We start from the raw sequence: 25,890 nt of genomic DNA, 5'->3' as shown, positions 1-25,890 counted from the left end.
CGCTGTTGGGCCTGGGGCAGTGCGAGCGGTGCGGTGGGTGCCTTTTTTGGTAGGTGCATCCAGTCAGGGGCACCCCTGCATCCAGTCCCCGGCAATGAAGGCAAGTTGAACGGGGTCTACATACCAGCTACAGTCGCACGGTTGGCTCCGGGTTGGGAAACAGCGTCGCAAATAACATATCGACCTGCTGGGACATCCCTTTCCAACACGGGGTACATCGGCTGGCACGTGAGCACCTGTCCACGCGCCCGCAAAAGACTTGGCCGTCCTGCTACTAGTTGCATCAGCGCTGGCGCTTTGGTGTGACGCCTTTGAAGTGTACGATGGTTGTTGGGGTCCGCTCCTCCCGGGCTCCGCCCGCCATGCACGTTTCCGATGTAAACCCCAAGCCGCAAGCGTCGTCGTTCCTGCGCTGCAGCAGACTTTAGACTGCCCCTGAGAACTGGCATGCATCCTTGGTGGCCTAGAGAGTTTAACAGGTTTCCGGGTGCGGGACCAGCACAGCTTGCTTTGAATAACGTCTTTCGTCATACATTGTACTAGATGCCCCAACTAGCGCTACTAAGATCTACAGCATTTGTGCTGCCGAGCACGAGACATGTGCAGGGACTCGCGAGTCGGGCGAGTCCGGCCCTGATCGCCGCGAGGTAAATCCCCTTCGATCCCGACGAGTGAAGTCCCTTACTCCGCCCCCAGCGCGGACCAGTATGGATTTCAACTGCATTGCGATAGCATTTAACCAAAGCGCTTTCACGGATTTGCCGAGCTCGGCTTTTGTTGAGAAAGAGTTGGTTGGACTAGCTTCACGCGGCGAGCAAAGTACCCCGGTGAGCAATGCCTAAATGGATATGCTCTGGTGTACAGGCACGGCGGCGGCTGCAGTTGTGGCGTCCACGAACACAGCTGCGCGAGATGCATTGCCCACGAAGGGGGACTGTTCCGCACACAGCTGCCGCAGTCAGTGCTCCCGCGTTGCTTTCAGGCCGTTGCTCAGTTTGCTTAGGCATGATGTGTAGGCCTTGATTTTGGGAGTCAGGCCTTGCCGGCTCGGGCTCTCGTTGGACTGGGACTGCTCGCACGCGTGGACTGAACAGCACAGGCTAGCTAGGGCCCCCGCGCAACTCAAACCTGCGGTTATTCAATGTATCTGCTTGCACTGTCTGCCTGCCTTGCCATTCAGGCCAGGGCGAGCTAGCGGCGTGAAAGCAGTCTTCTTTGTGCCCTGGACGCGCTTGAGCGCCGTTCGTTCTGGAAATGGCCTAGTGCTTGCTGAAACCTGGAGCTTTGCGGTGGTGAGTGGGCGGTGCGGGCGTTGGGCGGAGGGAACCGAGCGCCTAGGCATGTATTTTACACGTTGTGTGCCTAGGGCGCCTCTTCCTGCTGCTGGGGCCGCCAAGTTGCCACGTTGATGCACCTAAGACCATAATATCTTCCTTACTTTACTTCTGGCCGGTCTGGCGCCTCGGCAGGCTGAACCGCAGAAAATTGGCAAGCTGAAGGGAAATGCCGGTTGGAGGGCTGGGGCAGTCGTCTGGAGCAGCGCTTTTGGTTGACGCAACATCGTCGGGCTCCAGCAGCGGTGCAAGCCCCCTTACTTCTGACCAGCAGTTCCATTCACTAGTCGACGCACACACGAAGAGCGCTTCGGGCTCACCGCCGCTTACTGCAGGCCAGTCGCAGTTGCAAGCACAGGAGCAGGAGCAGCGGCAGGCGCAACTCCAGCGGCAGGCGCAACAGCAACGTGTCTACAGCACGCGACTTCGGTCGAGCACTGCAAAGCGCCCGGACAAGTCGATTACTGGCGGTGACGCGCCTGTCACATTAGCAGCAGCGACAGTCATCACCGAAATACAGGGCGGCCAGGGCGCTGACGGCCCATGCAAAATCCAGCAGTCTACGTCTAGCTCGTTCATCCAAGGCAGCCCACAGATGAACGCTGTGCCGCAGGAGCCGCGCGAGGAGCCCATGCTTCCGTCCACGTGCGGCTCGGAGCCCGGTGTGGCTTCAGGTGGTAACCGCGTGTTGCAGTTGGTGTCCGGTCGCGAGCCGCTGTCTGCTCCGGACGCCCAGGCGCGTCCGGTGCAGCCAGCGCCACAGGAGGACGCCAACGGACCGGAATCTTTCCACAAGACGCAGCAGCAGCACGGCGAGGACGAGGCGGCCAGCCACCAGCAGCAGCAGAAGGCGCAAGAGGCAGAGACGGGTGCAACGGCCACGCCAGCAGGCCCGGACGCCAGCGGTGCCGTTGGCGCAGAGCCAGCGCAGCATGAGCCCCATGCCTCTACTTTGGAGTCCCTGCCCGCTTGCGAGGCGGCGGCGGCAGCGTCATCGCCGGCGGCGGTCCCCGAGGCCGGCGCCTCAGCCGGCACCAGCCCTGCGCCTAACCACGGGTCCGGTGCGGGCAGGCCGCAGCAGGCCGCATCAGACGTCGCAATGGCCGGCTCTGAGAGCCCGTCAGGGCAGTCCGCTCAGGTGCGTGTGCATTCGGCGGCGGCGAAGCAGCCAACGTCCTCGGGAATGGCGCAGCAGGAGCAGCACCACCCTTCGGACGCCGGCAGCGCGCCGGGGAGCTCGCCGTCGCAGCCCCAATTTGCGGCGCACCAATTGCAGCAGCAGCAGCAACGACCGATGACGCAGCAGCAGCAGCAGTTGTTGCAGCTGCAATTGCAGCAGCAGCTGCTGGCGCGGCAGCAGCAGCAGCAGCTTGCCCAGCTGCAGCAGCAGAGGCTGCAGCAACAACAGCAGCTGGGCCAGCACCAACTCCACCAGCTGCAGCAGCAGCAGCAGCAGCAGCAGCAGCTCCACCAGCAGCTGCCGCAGGGCCACCAGGGCGGCGGCGGCGGCATGCTGCTGGACCGCGCCGCATCCGGCTCCCTCAGCGGCAGCAGTTACTCCAACAGTACCATGGAGCAGGAGGTGCGCGCCAAGCTGTTCGGCCACCACGCCAAGCCGCGCCAGGCGGCCCCCGCGATGGGCGGGCTCCCGCTGTCGCTCAACGGCATCAACACCGGCGCGCGGCAAGGTCCCGACCCACTCATCGCCGCGAGCCAGTCCCTGCGCGCCAAGCTCATGGGCAACAGTGGCTCGCCGAACCTCTCGACGGCGTCGGCGTCGCCCATGCCGCAGCAGCTGGGCCCATCGTTGACGGTCGCGGGCGACGTGTCGTCGCGCGCGCAGTCGTCCATGTCGCACAACACCGGCGGCGGGAACGACTTCCTGCTGAACTCCAGTCCCGCCATCATGCAGCAGCACCCGCACGCCCACATGCACAACCAGCACCAGCAGCACCACCAGCAGCAGCTGCAGCTGAACCCGCAACAGAGCCTGCAGCTGGCGCTGCAGCAGCGGCAGCAGCAGCAGCAACACGCCTCCCGCTCCATTCGCGAGCAGCTGCTGCGCAACGGCCACGGCATGAGCGTGGGCAACACCAACTCTCCCAACATCGTCGCGGCGGCGGCTGGGGCTGGCGGCGGCGGCGCGGGGCAGCTGCTCGTTGGCCTCAGCAACAGCGCCGGCATTGAGCGCGCCTCCAGTGCGCCCCATTCGGTGCTGATGCAGGACACGAACGCCATCACCGAGCGGCTGCGCAAGCTCGAGGAGATGGGCATCACGCCCAGCCAGGCCGTGCTGCACGCGCACCAGCGCGGCCTGCTGGGGCCAGCCGGCGGCAGCGGCGCCGGGCCGGCCGGCAGCCGCCTGCAGGGCCCGCAACAACAGCAGGGCTTGCAGCAGGGCCAGCAGCCGCTGAGCTGCCGGACCAGCCACCCGCTGCTCGGCGGCACTGCCAACAGCTCGCCGTCGGAGACGGACTCGCCAATGTCGGCGCGCTCCTTCAAGCGCAGCGCGGCGGAGCGCGCGTGGGAGGAGCAGCAGCACATGCAGATGCATGGTCAGGGCCAGGGGCCCAACTCGCACCACCCGCACCCCGGCATGTCTCTGCTCGGCGGCGGCAGCGCGCGGCAGCTGGGCGTGTCGGGCCTGGGCCTCGGCGGCGGCGGCGGCGGCGGCGGCTCGCAGAGCGGCGGCATCGGCCAGAACGGCATGGGGTCGCTAGGAGTCGGCGGCGGCAACAACGCTGACGCGCTGCAGGCGCTGAAGCGGCGGGCCTTTGCGGCAGAGATGCTCAACCCAGCCAACCGTAGCTTCTCGTCTCAGGCGACGCAGCGTGTTGATACGCAGCAAATGCTGATGGCCTGTCGCTCCGTGCCGGGCGATCTGCGTACGGCGATGCAGCAGCAGGGCCCGCAGGGCGGGGGCCCCAACGGCAGCGGGATCGGTGCCGGCGCCGGCGGCTATAATAACGGCAGTATGGGCGGCGGCCTAGGCCGCGGCCTGGACGGGGGCCTGGCCTCGGGTAACAGCAACGGTATGCTGGGCATGGGCGGTAACGGCATGGGTGGCGGAGGCGGCGTCATGCTAGGAGGCGGCGGCGGTATGCTGGGGCCCGGCAACGGCATGGGCGGCAATGGCATGGGCGGCGGAGGTGGCATGGGCATGTTGGGAGGTGGCGGAGGCGGCATGTTGGGCGGCCAGAGCGGCAATGGCATGCTGCAGCTGGGCGGCGGCAACGACCTCGGCGGAATGGGCGGCGGCGGCATGCGGCAGCTCGGCGGCAATGGCGGCCTTGGCGGCCCCATGCACCAAGGCGGATTGCCGCCGCTGGGGGGGCGGCTGAGCCAAGACCTGGGGCAGGTCGGCGGCGGCCTTGGCGGCCCCATGGGCGGCATGCTCCGCAGCGCCCCGCAGGGTGGTGGCGGCATGGGCGGAGGTGGCATGCTGGGCGGAGGTGGCATGCTCGGTGGCGGCGGCATGCTGGGTGGCGGCGGCATGCTCGGCGGCCCGCACGGCGGGGACATGCTGGGCGGCGGTGGCATGCTTGGCGGGCCCATGGGGCCACTCAGCGGCGGTCCCGGCGGCTTGGGTGGCCTGGACATGAACCTTGGCCCTGCCGGCGGCTTGGGCCCGGGGCCGCTGGGGCCGCCGGGGGGCATGCTGGGCGGCCTCAACGGGCCGCTGGGCGGCGGCGACCCCTTCGGCAGGCCGCTGGGGGCGCCCGAGTTGCTGCAGACTGGCCCCGTGCCGCTCGGGCCAGGGCCGCTGGACGACCCATTGGGCGGCGGCCTGGGCGGTCAGGGCATGCTGGGCCCGGGTGGCGGCATGAGCCTGAACATGAACCTGAACGTTGGAATGGGCATAGGCATGGGCCCCAACGGCCTGGGCGGCCTGGGCGGCCTGGGCGGCGGGCTGCAGGGCCCGGGGCTGCTGCAGGGGCCCGGGGTTGGCGGCGGCGGCGGCTTTGGCGGCGGCGGCGGCCCGCGCGGCTCCGACGTGAACATGGCGGATCTGGAGCTGGCGGCGGGCGCCGGCGCCGGCGAGACGGACTACCTCGCCGACAACGAGCTGCAGAGCTTCATCGCCGAGCTGTGCGCGCCCGGTTCTGGATCTAACGCCGCGGACCCCGCGCTTGGGGAAGGCGGCGGCGGCGGCGCCGGCTTGGGCGGGCGCGGCGGGCAGCAGGCGGGCATGCTGGACGGCATGGGGGTGGGAGGGCCGATGGACGGCGGGCTGGGGCAGGGCGGGCGGCGCGTGTCGCTGCGCAACCTCGCGCTGGACGAGCACCAGGCGCTGCAGCTTGAAGCGGAGGCGCTCATGAACTTTGACTTCGACTCTTGATGCTTTACAATTGCCGCCGGGTCGTGGTCGCTAACTGTGTGATTGTAGGAAACATCGGAAACACTGCATTGTGGTGTGGGTGCAATGCGTGCAGGGCATGTGCGGGTGCGGTGCCGTGTGCCGCGTGCCATAGTTACTAGCGCTGGGAGGCACGAGCGTGTCGTGACGATAGAAGAGTCGGTTTGAGCGCCTGCCCTTGCGGGGATGTGGGTGGCGGGGCAGCCGAGCAGCACAGCGGCCCTGGGTTTGTGTGTGCACTGCTACATTGCCTCCCCAGGCAGCGCGAACAGCAACAAGAACTGCGTGAGGCTGCCGTAATGTGTGCATGCATGCATACGCCTCATGAATGGGGCAGGGTCTGCAATTTTACGCTTCAAGTATGAAACCTGATACTCCTTTTGGCTGTGGCGCCGGCAGCGGCAGTGCAGAAGATTAGAAGCGAGCAAACATGTGCGCAGTTTTCCGCGATGTAGGACTAGTTGGATGTTTGACGCGTTTGCCCTGTTAAAAGCCATATAAACTTGTACTGAAGAAGGCTGACAACGGCACGAAGGCCGGGTACGAGAGCAGATGGTTGCCCCTTTCCTTCTTTGCGTCTTTGAGTAGACTTGCCGCCATTTGTAGGGGCCTACATAAAAGGAGCTGGCAATTCACCACAACGGTGTCTAAACTTGAACAAATGCCATACGTTTCATGTATGGGGGCGGTGAGCCAAACGAGGTTGAGTGCATATTTAGTGACGACGACAACGCTCTTCAACTTAAAACTGCAAGGGTCCAGGCTTGGAAGCGATCGGGCTGCACGTCTGCAGGTTGCACGGATGTAGCCGATGTGGCTTGGAAGCTGGCACAAGCGGGCGGCAGCTGGGCACCGTGCCCGCCTGGTGGGCACGTGACGGCGGCGGCTGCTAGTTACAGGGGTCGGGTGAACGGGGCCCAATGGCGGGGGGGTGCAAGCTGGCAATGCATATGTCGATAAGGGCGGCGCCTTAGGCACAAAACGGTGTGATGGCCTTTCATACAATTACACACGTGCGTTCACTGTGATCAAAGTCGTGCGGGACACACAATAAATTGGATGGATTCAGAAGTACCTGACGAGTGTTTTAGTTGCCTAGTGCCTACTGCAGTTTGCCCTGTGGCCGGAGGCATTCCGGTCCAAGTGGACATTAGTTTGGGCATTTACAACCTCAGCAACAATGAGGGCAATTTAAAATGGGAATGGACGGTGGTGGGGTCCCTGCCTGCATGCGGGTTTCGTAGTCGCACTTACGCATGCTCTCCCTCACTGCTGTGGTCTTCGGTGCAGGCACGTGCTGCACACCTTTGCCTCTTGTCATGATGTGATGTCATCCGTAGTTTCGGACACATAGGATTATTGCAGCTTAAAGCATGGAGGGAACTGAGCACCGCTGCCGTCGGCGGCACGGCCGGGAAAGTAAGGACCGAAGGAGGCTCGTGCTCGAAGCATTCATGTCGTCACAGTTGTTTAGGCGTTTGCTATAAGAATGTCCGTTGTCTCGTGGATTGTAAGATGGTGCGTAAGTGTCCTCTACCGCCTTGCGCCATCCACAGCATCATCCACTCGTGCCTCCCAGCGCCTCCTCTGGAACACTACTCACTAGTAAGCACAGTTGCGAACCCCAGTCTCAGCGCAAGCCTCCAGTTTGCCGTCAACCGCTCACGCTCGGCTGCAACCAACGCGGCGACACCACTGCCAGCTGTACAGAATTTCTGCACGTCGCCACGTATACCCTAGATAGCAGCTTTTGGATCGACACTCGGGACCGACCGCAATGTCCACAATACGGTACCAACAACGTCTGGGAGGCTTAGGCCGCTCAGCCCGCGTCGCAGCGCATGAGCCAGGCAGCCAGCGGCCCACTCAGCGCTTCCTCCTGTTCCCCGCCTTGGCTGCCTCCAGAGCCGGAAGGTAGGACCGGTCCGGCGGCGCGTAGCTGAAGGCCGAGTAGGAGCGCTCCTACAGTGTGTGAGGCGGGTGTGAGGCGGGTGTGAGGCGGGTGGCGCGTGTGATGCAAGTCAGGTGCGTGTGGACCGTGTGTGGGCTGTGTAGGGGCCGTGTGGGTTGTCCAGGCTTGCCTGCCCCCATTTGTTGCCCCGTCCCCTGCGGCGCATCAATAAAGTCCATGCCTCCATGTGCGCAGAGTGAACGCAGCAAAACAAGCAAAACGCTGTGGAGGGGAACCAATGGACCGCGCGCTCAGCACGCGTGCATGCCCTCACCGCGGGTGTGGCGCAGTCGCAGTAGCGCTGTAGCTCGGCCGCACCCCGGGTGAAGTCGGCATACCGAATGCCGGCGTTGGTGGGTGTCATGATCATGAGCACTCCCTGGTCGGTGGCGTAGGCCTTGTTCCACTCCTGCGTGTGTGTTTAGGTTTAGGTGTGTTTGCGAGCCAGCGACACGCGCACACGCCACCCCCACCCCCGACCTATTATTCCGTCGGGCTCGGGCACATAATCCCCAACGGCCCAACCCCACCACCGCCACACATTCACACCTGGTCGTCGAACAGCATTACGCAGCCGGGCTGGGTGTCGTAGTATTTGATGATGTTGTTCAGTGTAATGGACTTGTCGTCGTAATGCATCTGCGAAGGCAGGCCGGCGGGGCGACGGCTTGGGTGAGTGGGTTACGGCAGTGCGCCGTACGTGTGCAGCGCGTGCCGTGTGTGTTGCGGAGGGCAGGGCAGGGGCCATCATCTCAAGCATCTCAAGGATTGCAGCTTGATTGCCAGCTGTCGCGCTTGCGCAGGGAAACAGGTCTTGGAACGCCGCCTTTGTGCTGTGGCCAGCGCACGCACCTGGAAGGCTGAGGAGTCAAAGAATGCTTCCGTGAACACGGCGGGATCCAGACGCTGGCCCAGAACCTGCATGAATGCATTGCCCAGGAGGGCGATTCGGGGTGTGAGCGGCATGCGAAGCTTCATGTTAAACGTTTGGAAGCGTTGTCAATTATTGAAGCAAGCAACGCAAGGGACACGGCGTGATGCAACTGGCGTGGGGCCCTACCCAGCACACTCCAATGATTGGCTCGTTCCTTGCACCCCGCATGCCGGGAGACCCAGTGCAGATTCCGTAGCCGCCGCTTCCCGCGGCTGCCTCATCACCTTCTTCATTTTGTCAATTTCGTCGTTTGCAGATGCGATGGCTATCTCATAGCCGGCGTCCTGCAGAGGATGGGCAGAGCGGGGTGAGGGGCGGGGATTCGGCGGGGGCCGGTCGCTCCCGTGGCGTGCTGCTGTAGTGTGCTGTTGTCATCAGTGCATGGTCCGCCGGTGCCGCCGGCGACGAAGTAGTTCGGACTCGGCCCGGCCATATTGAGTTTCAATCTAGTCGCGCCGCCGCCTTTGTCCTGTCAACACCAGCCTCACGGCCTGCCACTCCCCGCCCCCATCTCTCTTCCCCTCCCCCGCAATAACAATCCACCGCACCGCACCTTGCACCCCTGCACCACCCGTTTGGCGTCAGGCGCGGGCACGTCCTGGTCGCGTGCCCCCGGCGGCGCCGCCCGCAGCACTCCATCTGGAAGCATGCAGGCAGGCGGCGTCACAATAGTGCGTGGTGCGTTCATCGCGGGCACAGCGCCGCGTGTCACGCACACGCACACGGGACACAGACACGTGATGCGTGCCGCCCCTGCACAAGTAAGTGCGTGCCGTACATACACACACGTCGTCACCGGACACCCTCCGCACCTGCCCGGGACCCAAGCAGTCCCGTGGACTGGCTCCCTCGCCCAAGCCCCATGCAGGCCCGCATCCCACAGCACACACACACACACACACACACACACACACACACACACACACACACACACACACACACACACACGCACAAATGTATCCGGTGGCGATGCAGGCACGCACCCACGGCGGCGAGCAGCAGCACCCACCAAAGTCAAATGCGCACACGCACGTGTCGCGTGGCTTGACTGCAGGCACTGGCGGCAGACGGTCCGTGGGCTCACGTGCAGGCTGTTGCGGCTGCTGCTGCTGCGCCTCGCCGCCGCCATCCGCCCCCGCAGCTGCCATCCATCGCCCAAGCAGGCCTCCCTGCCAGCCGCCTCCCGCTGTTGCCTGAGCCAGCCGACGGCCAGGCGCCGAGGCAGCAGGGATCGCCGCCGCGGCGGACCCACGTGCGAGCAGCTGCAGCAGCAGTAGCAGCAGTGGTGCCGCGGAAGCGACAGCAGCTGCAGGCGACCGCTTTGTCGCTGCTGCTCGTGGTTCGGTTGGGCTCCGGGACTGGCTTTGTGGAGGTGGTGGCGGCGCGGACCCATCACCGTCACCGCTGCCGCCGCGGCTGCTGCAGTGCCGTTGGCGGCGGAGGCGCGCCATCAGTCTGTAAATATGCAATGTCAAGGCAACACAAGCAGCAGCCTGATATTGCGGCTGCTGGATATAACTACTTGAATGAGTAGGGGCTCGCGGGACTGTGGAGAACTTGGTGGGAGAACTCGCGGACTTACATGCGAGTCCCTGACAGCCGCGTCGCGTGATCCCCCGACTTTGACAGCCGCGGTGCGCCGGCGCGCCACGCGCCCCCGTTGGTGCGTGCTGCTGCCGTGCACGGAGCTACCAGTAGCAAGACCGCAAACCGGCTGTTACAAAGTCCCCGCCTGACCCCGCCTGTAACGCAGTGCGTGGCGCGCGGTGCCGCGGACGACGACCCGCGACCTCTCCTCTCAGGCATCTCCTCTCCCCCTCCCCGCTCCCTCCCTCGGTCCCTCTCCTCCCCTCCTCTCCCTCTCTTCCCTCTTCTCTTCTCTCCTCGTCTCCCTCTCCTCCGCTTCCGCCCTCTCCTCTCCTTCTCTCCCTGTCCTTCCTCTTCCCTCCTCTTCTCCCGCCCCGGGAACCGTGTGCGTGCGTGTCCGTGCGCACACGGCGGCGGCGCGCATCCCATCAATGTTCGTAGCAAGCCAACCTGGCGGCTCATGAGAGTAAGGATGTACATGCCTACGTAGTCACGGGACGAGCCGGTGCGAGGTGGCGGCGGCGATACGGCGGCGATCCGTTATTCGGGCGCGGGCTAACGTACGTGTGCATGCATGCCATGCACCTGGCTGCCCCGCTCCTAACCTTGCCTCGCTCAGGCAAACGTGATTCATATGCATGCATGGAACAAGATTCTTACAGACATGTTCAGACATGTGTCTGCGACCGACCTCTCCGCAATGCACCTGACACGGTTGTGCCGCTACGTCCATGTATGGCTAAGCTACATATCTAGATAGTTCGCCTACCACGCACCAATAAGCAAACCAAGCAATGGATGCGTGCTAGCTGCCGCTAAGCCTAGCCAGGTGCGTGGCATGTCGGAATAGCTTGCGCGCAACCCGCCCAACAGCTAACTACTACTCGGGCACGTGAACCATGAATGTGAGTAACCCGTGCGTGGCGGTGTATGTCTCCGCCCCCAGCAGCCTACTCAATCGCCAACCTTTCGCGCCGCTCCATCCTACCTTTCCACAAATGCGCACACGACATGAACACAGCCCCGGTCACCTTGATCTGATGCATGTTTTAGCCGGAGAACAATAGACCGCGTCTAGCTCGCTGCTAACTCTCTTCGTCTACCGTAACACATGCTCCGCCGGCGTGTGTGTGTATGTTGTGTGACCACCCTACCTTCCACGATTCGCAGTTTCCTAACATCAGGCAACAAGCCTCATGTTACCGACGCATTACTTCTTCGTGACCTCCTCAGATGCGCCGCCGCCGACGACGCCACCGCCGCCACCGCCGCTGCCCGCAGTCGCGCGCCCGGTGCTGCCGCGTGTGCTGTTGGTGCCCGCGCCAGGCTGGGCCGCTGCCAACGGCACGCGAACGTACGCGTTTGTGGCGGCATCATACACCCATTCGAAGCCACTGCCGCTGCCACTGACCGGTGCAGAAGCTATTGCTGCAGTTGCTGGCGCCGCTGCCGGCGTGGCTGCCGGAGCCGCCGCCACCGCCGCTGCCGGCACCGCCGCTGTCCGTTGGCTGCTGGCTGGCGCCACCCCTTTGCCGGCAGCGGCTGCAGTGGTGGAGGATGGGGGCGTGACACCAGCAGCGGAGTTGGCCGCAGCTACTGATGACTCCTCCTCTTCCTCCTGCTGCTGCTGCTGCAGCGGCAGTGGGGCAAGGGCGGGAAATTTCCCGGGGACCGCCGCGCGTGCAGCAGGCGGCGGCGGCACCGATGATGAGGCCGCCACGCCGCCGCCACCGCTGCCCCTGCTGCCACCATCGCTACTGCTCCTGTCACGTGCTGACGCTGCCGTCTGAGACGCAGGGCCGGCGGCGGACTGAGACGCCGCAGCTGCTGCCGGTGCCGGTGCCGGTGCTGTTGCTGGTGCTGCAGCCTCCACGGCTGCTGCCGGCGGCACGGCAGCATAGACCGTATAGGCAGTAGCGGCGGGCTGTGGAGGTGCGGTAGCAGTAGTAGTGGCAGCGGTATCGGCCTGCTGCGCAGTGGCAGCGGGGACTGTAGCAGCATTGCTCGTACTGCTACTGCTACTGCTGCTGCTGCTACTGCCGGGGACAGACAAGGACATCTCCCCGGGGTTGACACGGTCGCTGATGGTCTCCTGGTAGTCGTACTCTCCAGACGGCTGGGAGTCAGCAGGGCTGCTACTACTGCTACCGCCACCGCTGCTGCTGCCGTGGCCGCTGCTACTGCCACCAGTGCTGGTGTTGCTGCCCTCGCCGCCACTGCTGCTACTGCCGTGGCGTGCCTCCGCACCGTTACTGCTACTGCCGCTTGTGCTGCCGCCGCCGCCGCCACTGCTGCTGCCACTGCTGCCGCCCTTTCCACCATCACTGCTACTGCCACTCTTGTCACCGCCACCGGTGCTGCCGCCGCTCTTGTCGCCGCCACTGTTCCACGTGCTGTTATTGTAAGCGGCTGGCACGGAACTGCCTGATTTGTCCTCGTAGCGCTGCAGGGGGCGGCCGTAGCGGTCACGGTCGCTGAAGTCTCGGTCTGGCGGCGAGTGGTAACCAGCACCATAACTCCGGTCCTGGGGCCGCAGATAAAGAAATTACGTTTCCGAAGACCATCATGCGATTGATGAGAGCTTGTTACCACGAGCTTGCCATGAACTGCTGAGTGCTGGGCCCATGGGCCGACGCGGAAGTGCCGGTTGGACAGGCACTGTTGCACTACTCCTGCCCAACGCCGCCCACGCTCCCCACCGTCCCCCCTCCCCCCGTGCATGCACCAGCCACGCACGCGCCTGGGGTTTGGCACACCAGCACCTGTCCGCCAGCGTCTTGCGCGCTGTGTCGAAGTCCGACCAGCGCACGCCTGTGGGGCGGGTGCACGCGTGTTTGTGTCTCTCCCACTACGCCCACGCCCTCAGCCCAGCTAGCTGTGGGATAGGCACGCCCTGCCCTTGACGAGCCTACCGGTGTCGTTGGCGACCCGCTGGAAGATGACGCCCGCGGCGTCCGCGTACTTGCGGTTGTGCTCCATGTCATCTGTGGGTGTGAATCGAAGATGCGTTATTAAGACTAACAATGCGAAGTCGAGGAAGTGTGAATGTCGTGCATGCATGCGTGCGTATCATGCATGTGTGCATGTTGTGCATGGCAGGCTGGGGCGTGCGGAGCCGTGAGGAGGCACTGGCAGAGTTAGTTGGGCGTATGGTGTTGTGGTCCCAACACATGCATTTGTCGGGTTCTGGGATGCAGCCACGACACGCGTGCGCGCGCACACACACACACGGTGTGCGCTTGATTGTTTCCTTTCCTTTCCCATGCAACCCCGCCCACACCGACGGGTCGCCCGCACGCGCACGCACACGCACCGAACAGCATCATGCACTGCCCGGTGGTGTCGTAATAGCTGCGGATGGCCTCCAGCGACACCGTCTTGTTGTACCAGTGGTACTGGAAGGCGCTGGAGTTGAAGAACTGCGTGCGTGCGCGTGTGTCAAGAGGCAACAAAACGAAACGTGTGTGTGTGTGTATGTGTGTGTGTGTGTGTTGAAAAGAAAACAACAAAACGAAGCCCGCCCAGACGGCGCGACGTGTGTGTGTGTGTGTGTGTGTGTGTGTGTGTGTGTGTGTGTGTGTGTGTGTGTGTGTGTGTGTGTGTGTGTGTGTGTGTGTGTGTGCGTATGTGCGTGTGTGCGTGTTTGTCAGCGTGCCTGTATGTGCAACAGCCCCTCACGAGTCAAAAACCGATAGCTGCACCCCCATTGGGACCATTTCGTTGGGCTCGGGCACATTACCCCCTGTGCTCCGCTCGTTTTACGCACACACACATACACACGTACGTACGCACACACGCACCTCGGGAGTGAACACCCCTGCCTGGTTATAGCTGGAGGTGCTGAGCACCTTTTGCAGCTTGCCGTTGTTGTCGTTGGCGCTGGCGATGCCGACCTCCCAGCCATTCTCCTGTTCGATACACAGGTTTTGTCATACCGTATGTATTGTTCAATCTCAATGTGTCATCGCCCATCAAGGTCAAGACGGTTTGGGGTTGTGCAAGTCAAAGCAAAGACCCCAACCCCAACCCCAGCGCTCACGAGCGCCGCTTGCTGCAAGGCCGCACGGGCACGCGCGTGCGGACCACCGCACAAGGAACAATGGACAGCGAGCATGTCATCGCACAACGCACACGGTGCAACCAGCCGCGTGACCCGTTCGGAATGCGCCACCTGGCTAGCGGCTACCTAGCCGCTACCGAACCTGCCTTGCATGCCTTGACAATGCCTGGGCCGTCCGGGGCGGGCATGTCAAAGTTTTTCTTGTCAGGCGACACCACTCGCAGCGTCTCGTCAAAGTCTGGGGCCGCACAGGGGTGCGGGCACAAGGGGCACAGGGGGTGCGGTTACAAGGGGCCGTAGGGTGCGTGGGCCAGGGGCCACGAGGTGAATGGGAGGGGTGTTGCAGGACACGAAGCGTGGCAGAGAAGCGAAGGCAGGGAAGGGAACACTCGGGGCACGGGCGCAGCGTACGTGCTTTGGTGTGTGTTTACTTGAATACTCCCCACGGCTCAGCTCCCTCCCAAGCCCCGCCGGTACAACAACAACACGATGCCTTACTCACCAAATACACATACGCACGTGTCGTACGGTTGACTGCTCTTTCCCCCGCCACCACCCTCGCCGCCGCCTGATGACTCGCGCAGCGACCGCCGGCCGCCACCGTGACCACCGGCTGTAGCAGCGGCGGCGGCGGCAGCGGCAGTAGCAAGTCCCTGGGTCGCCAGCAACAGACCTAGCACTGCCGCTTGCAGTAGCAGCAGCGCCGCCGGGAGCACGGCCCGTGGCCGCCTGCTGCCGCTGCTTTGGCTGCCGCTGCTGCTGCTGCTGCTGTGCCCGCTACTGTGATTGCTACTGCCGATGCGGCTGCTACTGCCGCCGCGGGCTGCTGCCGCCATGGGTGCTGCTGTTCGCACGGGCCGCTGCCGGACGCAAGTCGTTTATGCTCGGCTGCGCACGGATTCTTCCAATCAAGCAATCCGCGTGCTAAGCTAATAGGCTGCAGCCCAGTACGGAGGCTTCTGCAATCCCAGCAGGGGGCGCGCTAGCGGAAGCAGGTTGCGTGCGCGCGACTGTGCGACGGACGAGGACGCACGGCAGGTGTGGCCCGGACCGCTGGGCCTTTCTATTGAAGGCAGGCCAATTGTATCATGTGTGTAGTAGCGGAGGTGTGAGGTAACGTGCGTTGGCCGGTGGGCATGGCGGCTGTCAAACCCGGCCGGGGGTGGGAAGCCGCCGCGGGTCTGCCTCGGCCGGGCGCGTTTGTTCCTCCGGCCCCTCTGGTCGGGCTTTGGCGCGAGATCCGCGCTTTGCGGTTATTCTTAGATGCTTCGAGCTACGATGCGGTTAGTGGCGCGTGGAGAGCGCATGAATTTGGCAGCGCCGAGTGCGCATTGGCTGGCACCGGCGGCACAGATTGCCCAACCCCTTTGCACGCTCAGGCGAGGTGATGGCGCGTCCGTTTCGCCCTGAGTGCCGCGCAAATCTTTTGCTACCATACGCATGAAGGTCCATCAAACTCGCGCTTAAGGGAGAAGGTGTGGGCCTGCTCTGGCCCTCGGCTGCCGGGGAACTCAGGGCGGGCTTGGGCGGGGGAGGTGGCGAAATGCAGAGTCCGCCTGTGTCTGCATGGCAGGCCCGTCGGGATCTTGGCTCTCCTTGCGCCCGTCAGCTGACAGCAGCAATTATACCCATTACCATTACTCGTTTCAACTGGACCCAAAGCATCAACATCTATAAGTCCTGCAACCCGCCTGTGAGTCGGCAGCACGAATTCCTTTTCGCGTGTTTCTCCTTCCAGTAGATTTCCACGTTCACCACAACGCTCAATTAGTTGGTCCCAGATAGGATTTGAGCTGGTTACACGACGTCGCCGAGTTCGCAGGGGGTGCACAAAGGCGCTTGCAAGCAGCAGTCGCATTAACTGCGAGTAGCCTGCGACCCTTCTGGCGTTTTAGTCTAGCAAGCATGAAAAGCATGGCGTTGCAGCCCGGCTGCAGCGTGCGCTTCCGGGGCGTGCCGGTTCTCGCGCCCCGCTCTGGAATTGCCTCGCGTCCACGGAGCGGAATCGCGACTCGCCAGGGCGCCAGTGCACCCACTCAAGACTTGGAGGAAACGGAAGCAGCCATGAAGGCGGCAAAGGACCGGGCTGCCTCCTCGTCCTCTCGGGCAAAGTCGCCCGTCGCTTCGGAGCTGAAAGGGGAAGCGGAAGACCTGAAGGCGAAGTTTCTAAAGATCCAGGCTGAGGTGTCGTCCTACAAGGCGCTTTCAGTGGTGAACCAGAAGCTCGAGGACGAGCTGACGCGCCTTCGCGAGGTGCGCAGTCCATGCAGCGCACGAGACAGCCGCACAGGGTCGCCTAGTTCCCACATAGCATAGTGGTAGCCCGTGCCGTCAAGCGACCCCAATGCTATACGGGCTTGTGTGCAGCGCGGCATGTGTTCGAGAGGTAGCAACGGCCAACTGTCGAGCCGGCGCCGAGGCGCCCCACCCCAACTTGTCCTCGTACTCGCTACTTTATCTGCCATGGGCACTTAAAACTGTAACTGAGTCCAGCACACCAACACTTTGAGCCCCTGCCCCTGCATCTACTGCGTATGTAGGAGAACGAGGCCCAGGCGGCCAAGCTGGCGGCTCAGCAGGGCGAGGTGGCGGCAGCGGTGGCGGCGGCGCAGGTGGAGGCGGTGGCGCCGCTGCAGCAGCAGTTGGAGGAGCTGTCACAGCAGCTGCAGAATTCGCAGGTGGGTCAGGGCAGGCAGTTGGGTCCCGGGTTGCGAAATCTTCAACCCCAACATGGTGAACTGAGATCCCAGCAAGGGGGGAGTAGCCGTTGTGGGGAACGGAGTAGTTACGCGCCGGGGGGGGGGGCGTCCGGGCGTGGCTTGTGCGCGTTTGGGAGACAGGATGCGCGGGGGTGTGCGGCCAGGGTGTGTGTGGCGAGGATGTGTGTGCTCTAGGAAGCTTAGAGCAATGGAACGCGAAGGACCTAGGTGGCGGGTGTTTCATAGGAGAAAAGTGAAGCCGGCGCATGTTCAGGCGTGTTGTTGCCTGGTGGGAAGCCATGAGAGTGCGTGTGTGTATGTAGCTGATTGTGGGGCTCCCGGTCAAGCGGGCTGGCAAGGAAAGGCGTGTAGCTGTGCGGGACGCATACTCCGACAGGTGGGTCGCCCACGACCCGACACTGGCACTGAACCTAGCACGGAACCTGGCACGGAACCTGGCACTGCGTTCTCCCCACCCTTTGTTGCTGACGACCACCACCACCACACACCATCACATCCACCACCCGGGTCACATCACACGTGCACACCACCTGCCTGCCTCCCGGCCCCTTGCCCCTGCTCTACCTCGGAACTCTGGCCCCTGCCACCCCCGCCACCCCCGCCACCCCCGCCATCCCTGACTGCCCCCATGCCTGCCCCCATGCCTGCCCCCCCGCGCGCAGGTCCAGCTGGAGCGACTGGGCGAGGCGGTGGAGGCGGCGGAGGCGGACAAGGCGGCGGCGGTGAAGCAGCTGCAGGTGGGCTTGTGCACGTGTGTGCGTGCGTGTGTGTGTGTGTGTGTGTGTTGAAGGGGACGAGGGAGGCTGTGGGTGCAGGTGTGGTTGCTGCGGGCGTGTGCAGTTGGTCGGGACTGCAGGCAAGGGCATTGTGTGGGACCGTGGGTGCGGCGCGATGCGGGCTTGCCTGGAGGAAGGATAACTTGGGAAGGGAAGGGAAAGGGGTTCCAGTGGATGGTGACTGGCGACTTGGCGAGGCCGAGGGGTTGAGCTCGAGGAGCGGAGTCGAAGTGGACCTGGAGCGGGAAGCGGGAGCGACGCGGAATGGACCTCTGCCAATAGCGGTACATCGCAACCAAATCCGCAAGCAACACAGCACAACGCTAGTACCCAACACGCCACATGCATGCATTGCTGCCCCACCTAACACACACACACACGGCTTTCGTTTCTTTTTAACACACACACACACACACACACACACACACACACACACACACACACACACACACACACACACACACACACACACACACACACGTACACACACACACGCGCGCAGGATGAGAACGCGCAGCTGCTGGCCGCACTGGCGGGCGCCGCCAGCCGCCTGGCGGAGCTGGTGTACCCGGCAGGTGCGCGTGTGGTTGGGTCGTGCAGGCTCGGGCGGAGGAGTTGGCAGTCGGGTTGCGTCGCGGATGCCGGCACGCGGGCGCGAGCATGACACGGGACGTGCGGGGCATGCGGGGCCGGATCACGAACACGGATTGTGCTCTAAAGCAGCACCGGGCTGTGTAACGCACACACACACACACACACACACACACACACACACACACACACACACACACGCATGGTGGGTATCGGTAAGTAACTCCGTCGCGTCATTGGGCGGGCTTTCGTTTCGTTTTTTAACACACACACGCACACACACACACACACATACACACACAAAGCCGGGCGTGTTCCTCTCCTTGCGCTCCCTCTCACGCTGGCACGCGTGACACCACTTGGCTCCCTGTGCAGGCACGCTGCCTGCGGGCCTGTCCGTCACCACCCGCCTGGAGGGCAGCTTCAGCCTCGAGAAGGCGCTGGCTACAGCCGCAGCTGCTGCTACAGCCCCGGCTGCAGCCCCGGCTGTCGCTGCTGCGGAGCCGGTGGTCAAGGAGGCGGCGGCGGCGGCGGTGCCGGCGGGGCCGCAGCCGCTGTGGCGGCGGCCGGCCGGGTTCCTGGGCTGGCTGATTGGGGTGGTGGCGTTCTGGGTGTACCAGGTGAGGGGTATTGGGGGAGCGAGGGCGGGTGAGGAGGGGTACGCGGGCCGGTGCGGGGTTCTGGGGGAGCGAGCGCCGGTGAGGGGCGTGGAGAGGGGCATGTCACATGTCACATGTGTGGGGCGGGTGCGGTTGGGGTGGGCAGGTCCTTGGCACGGAGGTTTGGACGCAGGGCCGGGACGTTCAAGTGCCTCCACTAAGTGCCCCATTAGTTTTTCCACCTAATGGGCATACCGGCGTACGGCACGCACGCGCAAACCGCAAAACATGCACCTGCAATCGCAGTAGCATGCGCGCATCAGTACCACTGTACCTATTCAATGTGCATGCGCGCGCGGTTCGTGCCCTTTCGACAGCACCATACGGTACCGCGCCTCCTGCGCCGCGCTTCTCATACCCTGACCCGCTCCCTCCCCTGCCCCCTCCCTCCCCTGCCCCCGGCCTCCTCCCGCCTTCAGGTGCTGGGCGCGCTGCTGCTGTACTACGCCGCCGCCATCCTGCGCGGCGCGCCGCCCGCCCTCAACCTGGAGTTCGGGCTGGGCTGCCTGGTGGTGTGCACGTTGCTGCCGCTGGCGAACCGCCTGCTTGTCGTGCCGCGGGCCGCGTAATGCGATTGTGGTTGTGATCGTGGAGTGGGTTGGCGCCCGGGTGGCACTGGCGGTGGGTGTGGGTTAGAGGCGAGACTGAGTTTTGTGTGATTTATCCCAACGACTGGGGCCCATGGGTGGTTGCAGAAGCTGGGGTGGCCGTGGACGTGCTCTCGCCAATAATCATGGACGGGCTTAGTGGAGGCGGTGGGGGCGGGGCTGGCGCGCGGGCGGGTCGTGTGAGCGGGCACCGACAGAGGAGGGCATGAGGGCCAGGAGCAGTGCAAAGCATGACCGTGCATCTGACAGTTGCTGGGCCGTGTTCGCTTGTGTGCGTGTGTGGTGGACATGCTTGGTACTGTTCTGGTGCGGGACCGTGATGAGCGTGTTCGAACAACTACAGAGGCAGGAAGGTTTGGGCAAGCAGCATAGCCGCATAGGGCGATAGGAGTTGGTAGTGCATGGACGCCCGTGTTTTGGGTAGCGCGACGCCATGAACTAAAGGAAGGCCACGAAAGGTGGCTCTAGCTCTTCATGACGCAAGCGCTGGTTCGGGACGTCGCAACTGATTGTTCGTGTGCGATTCTCATACTGTGCACCGCACACGTGAAGCTCGGAGTAGCGAGGGATGAAATGTTGTTGTCTGGAGATGATGACTTGCTGCTTGGGTATCAAGCAAAGGCAGTGACGGCGAGGCGAGGGGGTGCATGGGAGCACGAAGGGGAGGGAAGGGGACCGCGCGTGATTTGGGCGGGGTTAACTGCGCGCGTGCATCGACATGATTGAGCTTAAGCAACAGTGCTCCGCAGTAATCAATACACATTTGACACTCGTAACATTGACACCTTTCTACACACACAAGCCTGTCTAGTGACAATACTCGCGACCGGAAGGCCCAGCATGTCGACCGCCAAGGCCTACCGTCCCTGCAGCCTTAAGCATGCTCAGTTGCGAGCATGCAGTCGGCGAGGATCTGGCCTGAACGTTGTCTGCAGGGTAAGGCTGAGGTTCATGTCCAAATGGATTTGAGTCGCTTAAGGCTCCTGTGCGATGTCGCCACGATGTAACAGCACCCAACATCGCTGCCACAGGCGAGGCGCTCTTACGACGAAGATGATAGTGCAGGGCCGAAGGAGTACGTGCGCGAGGTAGGCCCGCGTCAAACCCTAATAGAGACCCTGTTCAGAACACTTGCATTGCACGGGGTCCGGCGCAGGAGCAAAAATATTGTGTACGTGATGTAGCAAAGTGCGCCCAAGTCTCTCCCCGTTCCCGCGCGTTGCTGATGGATGGCGCGGGACTGGCACGGACGCCTCGCGCGCTAGCATGCTGCGAGCCCTGAGCGACTTTACCCATGGGGTCGGGCGCATAACGTCATCACGCATCTAGTACTCGAGCCGAACTGGATAGCCCACGGCACCGCTGGCGGGGCCATCTGCCATCCGAGCCATGTCTGTTGCCGTGGTGACGCCCGCGCGACCGCAGGTCATCACGTTCTTCACATCAGAGGGAGTGGTCCAGATCCCGGGGCGGCGCGTTGCGAGGCCTGCAACCCAGGTAAGAGGCACCACACTGCCGAGGTCCGGCACCGGGCCCATTTCTGTTGTCGTAACGCAAGCACTCCTTCGAACGCCGTCGAACCCTCACAGCTCCGCAGCTCCCGTGCCGCCCGCCTCCACGACCCGATCCCCCTGTCATCGCGCCCGATTGCGCCCCCTCACACAAATACACACGCGCCTACGCCGCCCGCCTCGCACAGGCCAAGAAGCTGGTTGCGCCCATGCCCACATGGGAGGAGCAGTCGCTTTGCATCGGCGCCACGTTCAGGTGGGGTGCTGATCAGGTCGGGTGAAGGTGGGGTGCTGGTGGCGGCGTGCAAGCGGATTGCAAACTTGCGGGCTGCAGGGAGCGCTACGGTACTGCGCGGGCGTCCTGCGACCGTAGCGGGTGGTCCTGCGGGTGGTCTCACGCCCGCCCCGCCTGCCTAGTATCAGTGCATCTGCAAACACCTGGCCTTCCCACTGGGCTGGCGCTGCGGCTCGTGGCCTCTTAAGCGCTGCGAAGTGCCCACCCCGCATGCCGACAGCGCACGGGACACGGAGCCGGGGCTTGGCCGCTTAACCCTTCACACCTGACCCATGCCTTTGCCCCCACACCGCTGGCACCTGTACTTGCACCTGCCCCATAACAACCGCAACCTGCACTTGTGTGTGTCTCCGCTGCTGCTGCAGCGTGGCCGCCACGAACGGCATGGACGGCGGGCGGCGGGTGTCCATTGAGGGCTTCTGCCAGAGCGTGGACTTCCTGTTCGCCAGTGTGCAGGTGAGTATGCGTGTGCAGGTGCGTGAGAGGGCGCGGGTTGAGGGCGGCGAGGGGACCGGCGGCGGCAGGGTGACAGGCCGGCGGTGAAGCATGTCCTAACCAAGAGGGCAGGCGGCCGCTGGTAGGCCGCTGGTACAGCAGGTCCAATGGGCGGTTCGGTCGATGACCTGGCCACATGAGGTGATTTAGCGCTGTCCACAGTCTACACACGGACATGCCCAGCCATGACTCCGCTTGCCGCTTACTGAGTGACACGCCCCACACACACGGCATCAGGACGCGCTGGAGAGCGAGCTGGGCGGCGAGGTGCTGATGCAGGAGCGGCAGCTCAAGAGGTGCGCGGCAGCGGGTGGTGGGGCGGTGTGGTGTGGCGTGGTGTGTAGTGGTGTGTAGTGAGGTTGTGTATGTGTAGCTGGTTCAGAGGGTGTGTGCATGTGGGCGGCAGGGGCAGGAGAAGGGCTTTTTGCGGTCCTAGGGGTAAGTGGCATGAACGAAGGCGAGGTGGAAGTGGAGCGTACCGTATAGCCATGGCTGTCAGGAGGGGTTGCCGGAATGGTGTTGCATGCTGTGCTGTGCGGGGATGTACCGCTCTCCCTCACTGCACTCACTGACTGCCCTTACTTAGTGACACTCAGTGACACTCACTGGCACTCTTTCACACTCGCACCCTCATTCACGCAGCGGCCTGCACGAGGTCCTCAACATGACGGTGGCGGTGCCGCTGCTGTTCGGAGTGCCGCCGCAGCTGGACGTGCTCAAGTGAGTGAAGGCGGGGAGGGAGAGAGAGAGAGAGCGAGAGAGAGCGTGTGTGTGGGGTGGGGTGGGGGGGGGGCGTGGATGTGTGCGACCAGTGTGTGTGCGTGAGAGCGATTATGCCCAGCTCAAGCGGTTCATGCTGAATGCGGTTGACTCCTTTCTCACACGCCGCCTGTCCCCGCCCCCGGCCGGTCACCAACGTGCACACGCAGCGAGGCGATTCGCTCGGGAGGCGGCATCGTGGACCGAGTCCGTCACGTGTGGCTCATCCACCAGGCCTAACACCGCCACCGCTGCTGTGGCTGCCCGGCATGTATGTGAGCTCCCGGGCCGCGCCAGGCTGGGCAACAGCCACCGGTGCACCTGTGTGCTATCGACGCCTGGGACAGCTGGGCGGCAGCTGGGGGTGGCTGGGCGGTAGCTGGGGTGGCAGCTGGGGGTGGCTGGGCCGCCGCTGTGCTGGAGAAGCAGCACGTGGGGCTGCACGGAGCCTGCGGGCTACGGGTGGCGGGGAGGCTGGAAGGCAGTAAGGCGTGGTTGCGTGTGACGGCATGGTCGTTGAGCGGCCTCGCTCGACACGCGCGACATGCATGCCGGCTGCCTTGCTAGGCCGTCCTGCGGCGCGGTAAGACGCAACTTGTGTATCAACATCGAAAGCACGGGCATTGTGTGCTGGGCGTAAATGTGCATCATGCCTGGTCCCCCAGCGCGTGAATAGCGCTTCTGCTTGGCTGCCTTGTGCTCCTGTGCCATGCCGCATTTCATTACCATAAAACGCTTGCACGGCTGGTGACCCTTTCGAGTAGGACTGCGAGGCTGGGACCCCGCTCGGAGGGGGCCACTCGAGTGTATTTTTTTATCTGTATGCGGCTCCTTGAGTGCTGCCTCCCGCCTCTCTTTGTATTGGAGTCTTACTTGTACGCCCATGTGCCATGTGTAGCAGAGTGGCCTATTTCCCAACGCTGTGCCGCTGTGCCAGCCCTCGAGTGACGAGAAGAGTGTACGGATATCGGCGGCTGCCCTACGAGCGTATGCGTTTTTCATGTTGTCTGTGAAACCCAGATGTATGGTTGTGAAATCATTGCACCGTGAAGAGGTCAGGTTCGTTGCACTCTGTGCGTGCGGTTGGGGCGGCGAGGCCAAGGGGGCGGGGGGCAAACCTGCCCATGGCACGCCCTTCATCGGCGGATGTCTTCATATGTTGGTGGCTTCATATTTTGTTAGTTATGTGTTTGCTTTGATTAGTATACTCGCTGTGTGCTCGTGGCTGGTCACCCAGAAAGGGAAAACACCTGCCTCAGCACCAGCTTCAAAACGCACCTCGCATTATACATACTGTAAAGACGTACTTCATAATTTGGCTGACTTGAGCTCATACCAACGCTCACACAGCAAAGAGCGCGATGAATGCGCTTGTTGCATCCACTAGCTACGCGCTATGCCCAGCCAGTGGTACACGCGCATCCCAACAGCAATTTGTAGCTGTGACAAAGCCCTGTCGCCAACCGTGTGGCCCGGCACGGCGACTTCCGGTCCTGGTCGCAGCCCAATCGTCGGCTCCGCAGCCCTACGGCAACGGGCCAGGAAGCTTTGCATCCCAGGAGCAGCTCTACCGGCAAACAGCGGTACAATCAGTATGGTGAGACGTGGCCCCGCACTTTTGGCGCAGGGCTAACCAAGCTCAAGGGAGGGGTTCCGACCAGCACACCCACACCCACAAACTCTCACGGCTGGCCTTTACCCCTCCTTCTCATCTCCAACCCCACCGCGTCAACCCGCGCACCTGTGACATGCACAGGACCTCGCGACTGGGCGCCGCGCTCGGCCTCGCAGCGGAGCTGCTGCGAAAAGCCGCTAGCTTTGTTTATAGCTGCAAGGACGTGCTGCCAAACTTCACAGTGCTCAGTCCGCAGCAGGCGCTGCGCCGCATGATCCTCATCCTAGCGGCCAGCTTACTAATGGTGGTGCTGCTGACCACCATCGACAGCGGGCTGCTGTACGCGTACGTGCGCACCGCGCGGCGAGTGCTGTGCTGAGGGCGGTTCAAAGGGTGGGGAGGGGGGTCGAGTGGGTTGGGTGGTTCACCGCGATAGGGCTATGGAGTGATATGAGAGGCATGGAGCGTGATGAGATGTGTAAAGCGGTTGGGGCGCTGGGTGGAGCGTGTGGTTTGTGGGAGGTTGGGTTGCGGAGTGCGGCAAATGCTGCACTAAGCACGAGAGTGAAGCGGTCCCTTCGTTGCATCTTGACACCCGGATGGCACACGGTTCTTACTGCACTGGTCCATAGCCAGGCGACGGGCTGTGTTGTATTGCCGCGCTGCTGGGAGCCTTCGTGGCTTGGTGGCACCTAACCCTTCAAGTCCGCAGTTGCCAGACGCGACGCACATGTCATTCAGAAAGGGCAGGTGCTACTGACTCGGCGTTACGGTACGGTAGGCGGGTGTCAGGCACGCTGTGGTGTTCCCACGGTGCACGAGATTCTGAATGAGGAGTGCTTGGGACAAGGCCGGACACACGGCGAGCGGGCGGGGCTCCTGTGCCCCGTACGGGAACCCTACCGCGGATGGGGAGGCAGAGACACGGCACCGCTGATGGGCAGACAGGGACGCAAGTAGGCTAGCGCTGGGCTACCGATGCCCTCAAGTGCTGTATGGCCTGCAACCGGTTGTCTTGGTTATTGACGAGTGTTGCGGAACTAATGCGTACGTAGACCAGAGCGGAAGGCGGAGTGGGCTTGCAGGCGGCACGAGAGCAGGCAGTCAGTAGCGCAAGTTGCGAATTCACATGTTACCTCGTAACCGACGGTAAACGCTGTGGACGGTCGCGCCCATGGCTGGCTGACGGAAGGTGGCTGCTGTATTGGGATGGCTGGGCTGGACGACGCCGGCCGGGCTGGCGTTGGGACTACCAGAAAGGATGCGCCCGAAACCAACCTGGAGAACACCAGCGCCACCGGTGCCCAGCACGACATGTAAGGGAGGGAGGGAGGAAGGGACAGGAGGCGTGATGCACTGCAGCGTAGAAGCTATGGCGCTAGGCGCGAGGCAAGCAACGTCAACCCCAAAGCAACCGCGAGGACATGGTGCGCAAGCCGGGCTGCAGGCTGTGGCTGTTATGGCTGTGCGCTGCGCGGGGTGACTAAACGAAGAACACTAAGTACGGGGACGTGATGGATGCGGTTAAATAAATGAGCAAGGGCGCCGGGCGGCCGAGGAAGTAACGACAGCGCGATCGCTGCATGGCTCATCCCGGTCGCACTGCGGTCGGCATGGGCGCGTGCGGTGCATGCCGTG

At 63.3% G+C, this 25,890-nt stretch overlaps 6 protein-coding genes across 8 annotated transcripts in view; 4 read left to right on the top strand and 2 right to left on the bottom strand.

The window, feature by feature from the left end:
• The first annotated feature begins 542 nt into the window (after positions 1 to 542).
• On the top strand, positions 543 to 7,217 carry CHLRE_11g469300v5 (uncharacterized protein). The gene is made up of 3 exons (XM_043067589.1): positions 543 to 827; positions 1,181 to 1,292; positions 1,470 to 7,217. The coding sequence occupies exon 3, from the start codon at positions 1,504 to 1,506 to the stop codon at positions 5,671 to 5,673; it is 4,170 nt and encodes a 1,389-aa protein (XP_042919594.1). The 5' UTR covers positions 543 to 827; positions 1,181 to 1,292; positions 1,470 to 1,503; the 3' UTR covers positions 5,674 to 7,217.
• A 3-nt stretch (positions 7,218 to 7,220) lies between these two features.
• On the bottom strand, positions 7,221 to 10,092 carry CHLRE_11g469224v5 (uncharacterized protein; the record flags this gene model as incomplete). Of its 2 annotated transcripts, XM_043067588.1 has the most annotated exons (7): positions 7,221 to 7,653; positions 7,917 to 8,051; positions 8,192 to 8,281; positions 8,495 to 8,560; positions 8,801 to 8,860; positions 9,130 to 9,215; positions 9,586 to 10,092. In XM_043067588.1, the coding sequence occupies 7 exons, from the start codon at positions 10,025 to 10,027 to the stop codon at positions 7,558 to 7,560; spliced, it is 975 nt and encodes a 324-aa protein (XP_042919593.1). In that variant the 3' UTR covers positions 7,221 to 7,557. The 2 variants fall into 2 exon arrangements, with proteins under 2 accessions (XP_042919593.1, XP_001699506.2); XM_001699454.3 differs by lacking the exon at positions 9,586 to 10,092 and having other exon boundaries at positions 9,130 to 9,264.
• A 715-nt stretch (positions 10,093 to 10,807) lies between these two features.
• CHLRE_11g469187v5 (uncharacterized protein) lies at positions 10,808 to 15,302 on the bottom strand. The gene is made up of 7 exons (XM_043067587.1): positions 14,726 to 15,302; positions 14,370 to 14,461; positions 13,964 to 14,071; positions 13,477 to 13,582; positions 13,076 to 13,147; positions 12,904 to 12,974; positions 10,808 to 12,687 (listed from the first exon to the last, which is right to left on the bottom strand). Exons 1-7 carry the CDS (start codon positions 15,057 to 15,059, stop codon positions 11,374 to 11,376), a joined length of 2,097 nt encoding a protein of 698 aa, XP_042919592.1. The 5' UTR covers positions 15,060 to 15,302; the 3' UTR covers positions 10,808 to 11,373.
• A 550-nt stretch (positions 15,303 to 15,852) lies between these two features.
• Positions 15,853 to 20,338, top strand: CHLRE_11g469150v5 (uncharacterized protein). Its single transcript, XM_001699499.3, has 6 exons — positions 15,853 to 16,476; positions 16,764 to 16,901; positions 17,606 to 17,680; positions 18,222 to 18,294; positions 18,686 to 18,930; positions 19,389 to 20,338. Exons 1-6 carry the CDS (start codon positions 16,288 to 16,290, stop codon positions 19,536 to 19,538), a joined length of 870 nt encoding a protein of 289 aa, XP_001699551.1. The 5' UTR covers positions 15,853 to 16,287; the 3' UTR covers positions 19,539 to 20,338.
• A 54-nt stretch (positions 20,339 to 20,392) lies between these two features.
• CHLRE_11g469100v5 (uncharacterized protein) lies at positions 20,393 to 23,918 on the top strand. The gene is made up of 8 exons (XM_001699498.2): positions 20,393 to 20,513; positions 20,609 to 20,665; positions 21,003 to 21,074; positions 21,277 to 21,344; positions 21,749 to 21,839; positions 22,116 to 22,174; positions 22,521 to 22,598; positions 22,808 to 23,918. The coding sequence occupies exons 1-8, from the start codon at positions 20,418 to 20,420 to the stop codon at positions 22,875 to 22,877; spliced, it is 591 nt and encodes a 196-aa protein (XP_001699550.1). The 5' UTR covers positions 20,393 to 20,417; the 3' UTR covers positions 22,878 to 23,918.
• Positions 23,919 to 23,972: 54 nt separating this feature from the next.
• Positions 23,973 to 25,890, top strand: part of CHLRE_11g469033v5 (uncharacterized protein) — a 6,266-nt gene continuing 4,348 nt past the window's right edge. For both annotated transcript variants that reach the window (XM_043067585.1, XM_043067586.1), the window contains exons 1-2: positions 23,973 to 24,234; positions 24,394 to 25,401. In XM_043067585.1, the coding sequence (XP_042919590.1) occupies positions 23,999 to 24,234; positions 24,394 to 24,631 (474 nt within the window). In that variant the 5' untranslated portion in view covers positions 23,973 to 23,998 and the 3' untranslated portion in view covers positions 24,632 to 25,401. The remainder of the gene's footprint in view (positions 24,235 to 24,393; positions 25,402 to 25,890) is intronic.

This window comes from Chlamydomonas reinhardtii, chromosome 11, assembly GCF_000002595.2.
Source record: "Chlamydomonas reinhardtii strain CC-503 cw92 mt+ chromosome 11, whole genome shotgun sequence".
NCBI lineage: Eukaryota > Viridiplantae > Chlorophyta > Chlorophyceae > Chlamydomonadales > Chlamydomonadaceae > Chlamydomonas > Chlamydomonas reinhardtii.
This window is presented reverse-complemented; position numbering and strand designations above follow the sequence as displayed.

Excerpts from the sequence above, each read along its gene's own strand:
- CHLRE_11g469100v5 (XM_001699498.2), top strand. The coding sequence starts at position 20,418 with ATGTCGACCGCCAAGGCCTACCGTCCCTGCAGCCTTAAGCATGCTCAG. Across the intron at positions 20,514-20,608 it reads GCCTGAACGTTGTCTGCAGG|GCGAGGCGCTCTTACGACGA; the intron begins GTAAGGCTGAGG and ends TCGCTGCCACAG. Across the intron at positions 21,345-21,748 it reads TGCATCGGCGCCACGTTCAG|CGTGGCCGCCACGAACGGCA; the intron begins GTGGGGTGCTGA and ends CTGCTGCTGCAG.
- CHLRE_11g469187v5 (XM_043067587.1), bottom strand. The coding sequence starts at position 15,059 with ATGGCGGCAGCAGCCCGCGGCGGCAGTAGCAGCCGCATCGGCAGTAGC. Across the intron at positions 14,462-14,725 it reads CACGTGCGTATGTGTATTTG|ACTTTGACGAGACGCTGCGA; the intron begins GTGAGTAAGGCA and ends GTGCGGCCCCAG. Across the intron at positions 12,688-12,903 it reads GCTGGTGTGCCAAACCCCAG|GACCGGAGTTATGGTGCTGG; the intron begins GCGCGTGCGTGG and ends CTGCGGCCCCAG.
- CHLRE_11g469300v5 (XM_043067589.1), top strand. The coding sequence starts at position 1,504 with ATGCCGGTTGGAGGGCTGGGGCAGTCGTCTGGAGCAGCGCTTTTGGTT.
- CHLRE_11g469150v5 (XM_001699499.3), top strand. The coding sequence starts at position 16,288 with ATGAAGGCGGCAAAGGACCGGGCTGCCTCCTCGTCCTCTCGGGCAAAG. Across the intron at positions 16,477-16,763 it reads AGCTGACGCGCCTTCGCGAG|GAGAACGAGGCCCAGGCGGC; the intron begins GTGCGCAGTCCA and ends CTGCGTATGTAG. Across the intron at positions 17,681-18,221 it reads CGGCGGTGAAGCAGCTGCAG|GATGAGAACGCGCAGCTGCT; the intron begins GTGGGCTTGTGC and ends ACACGCGCGCAG.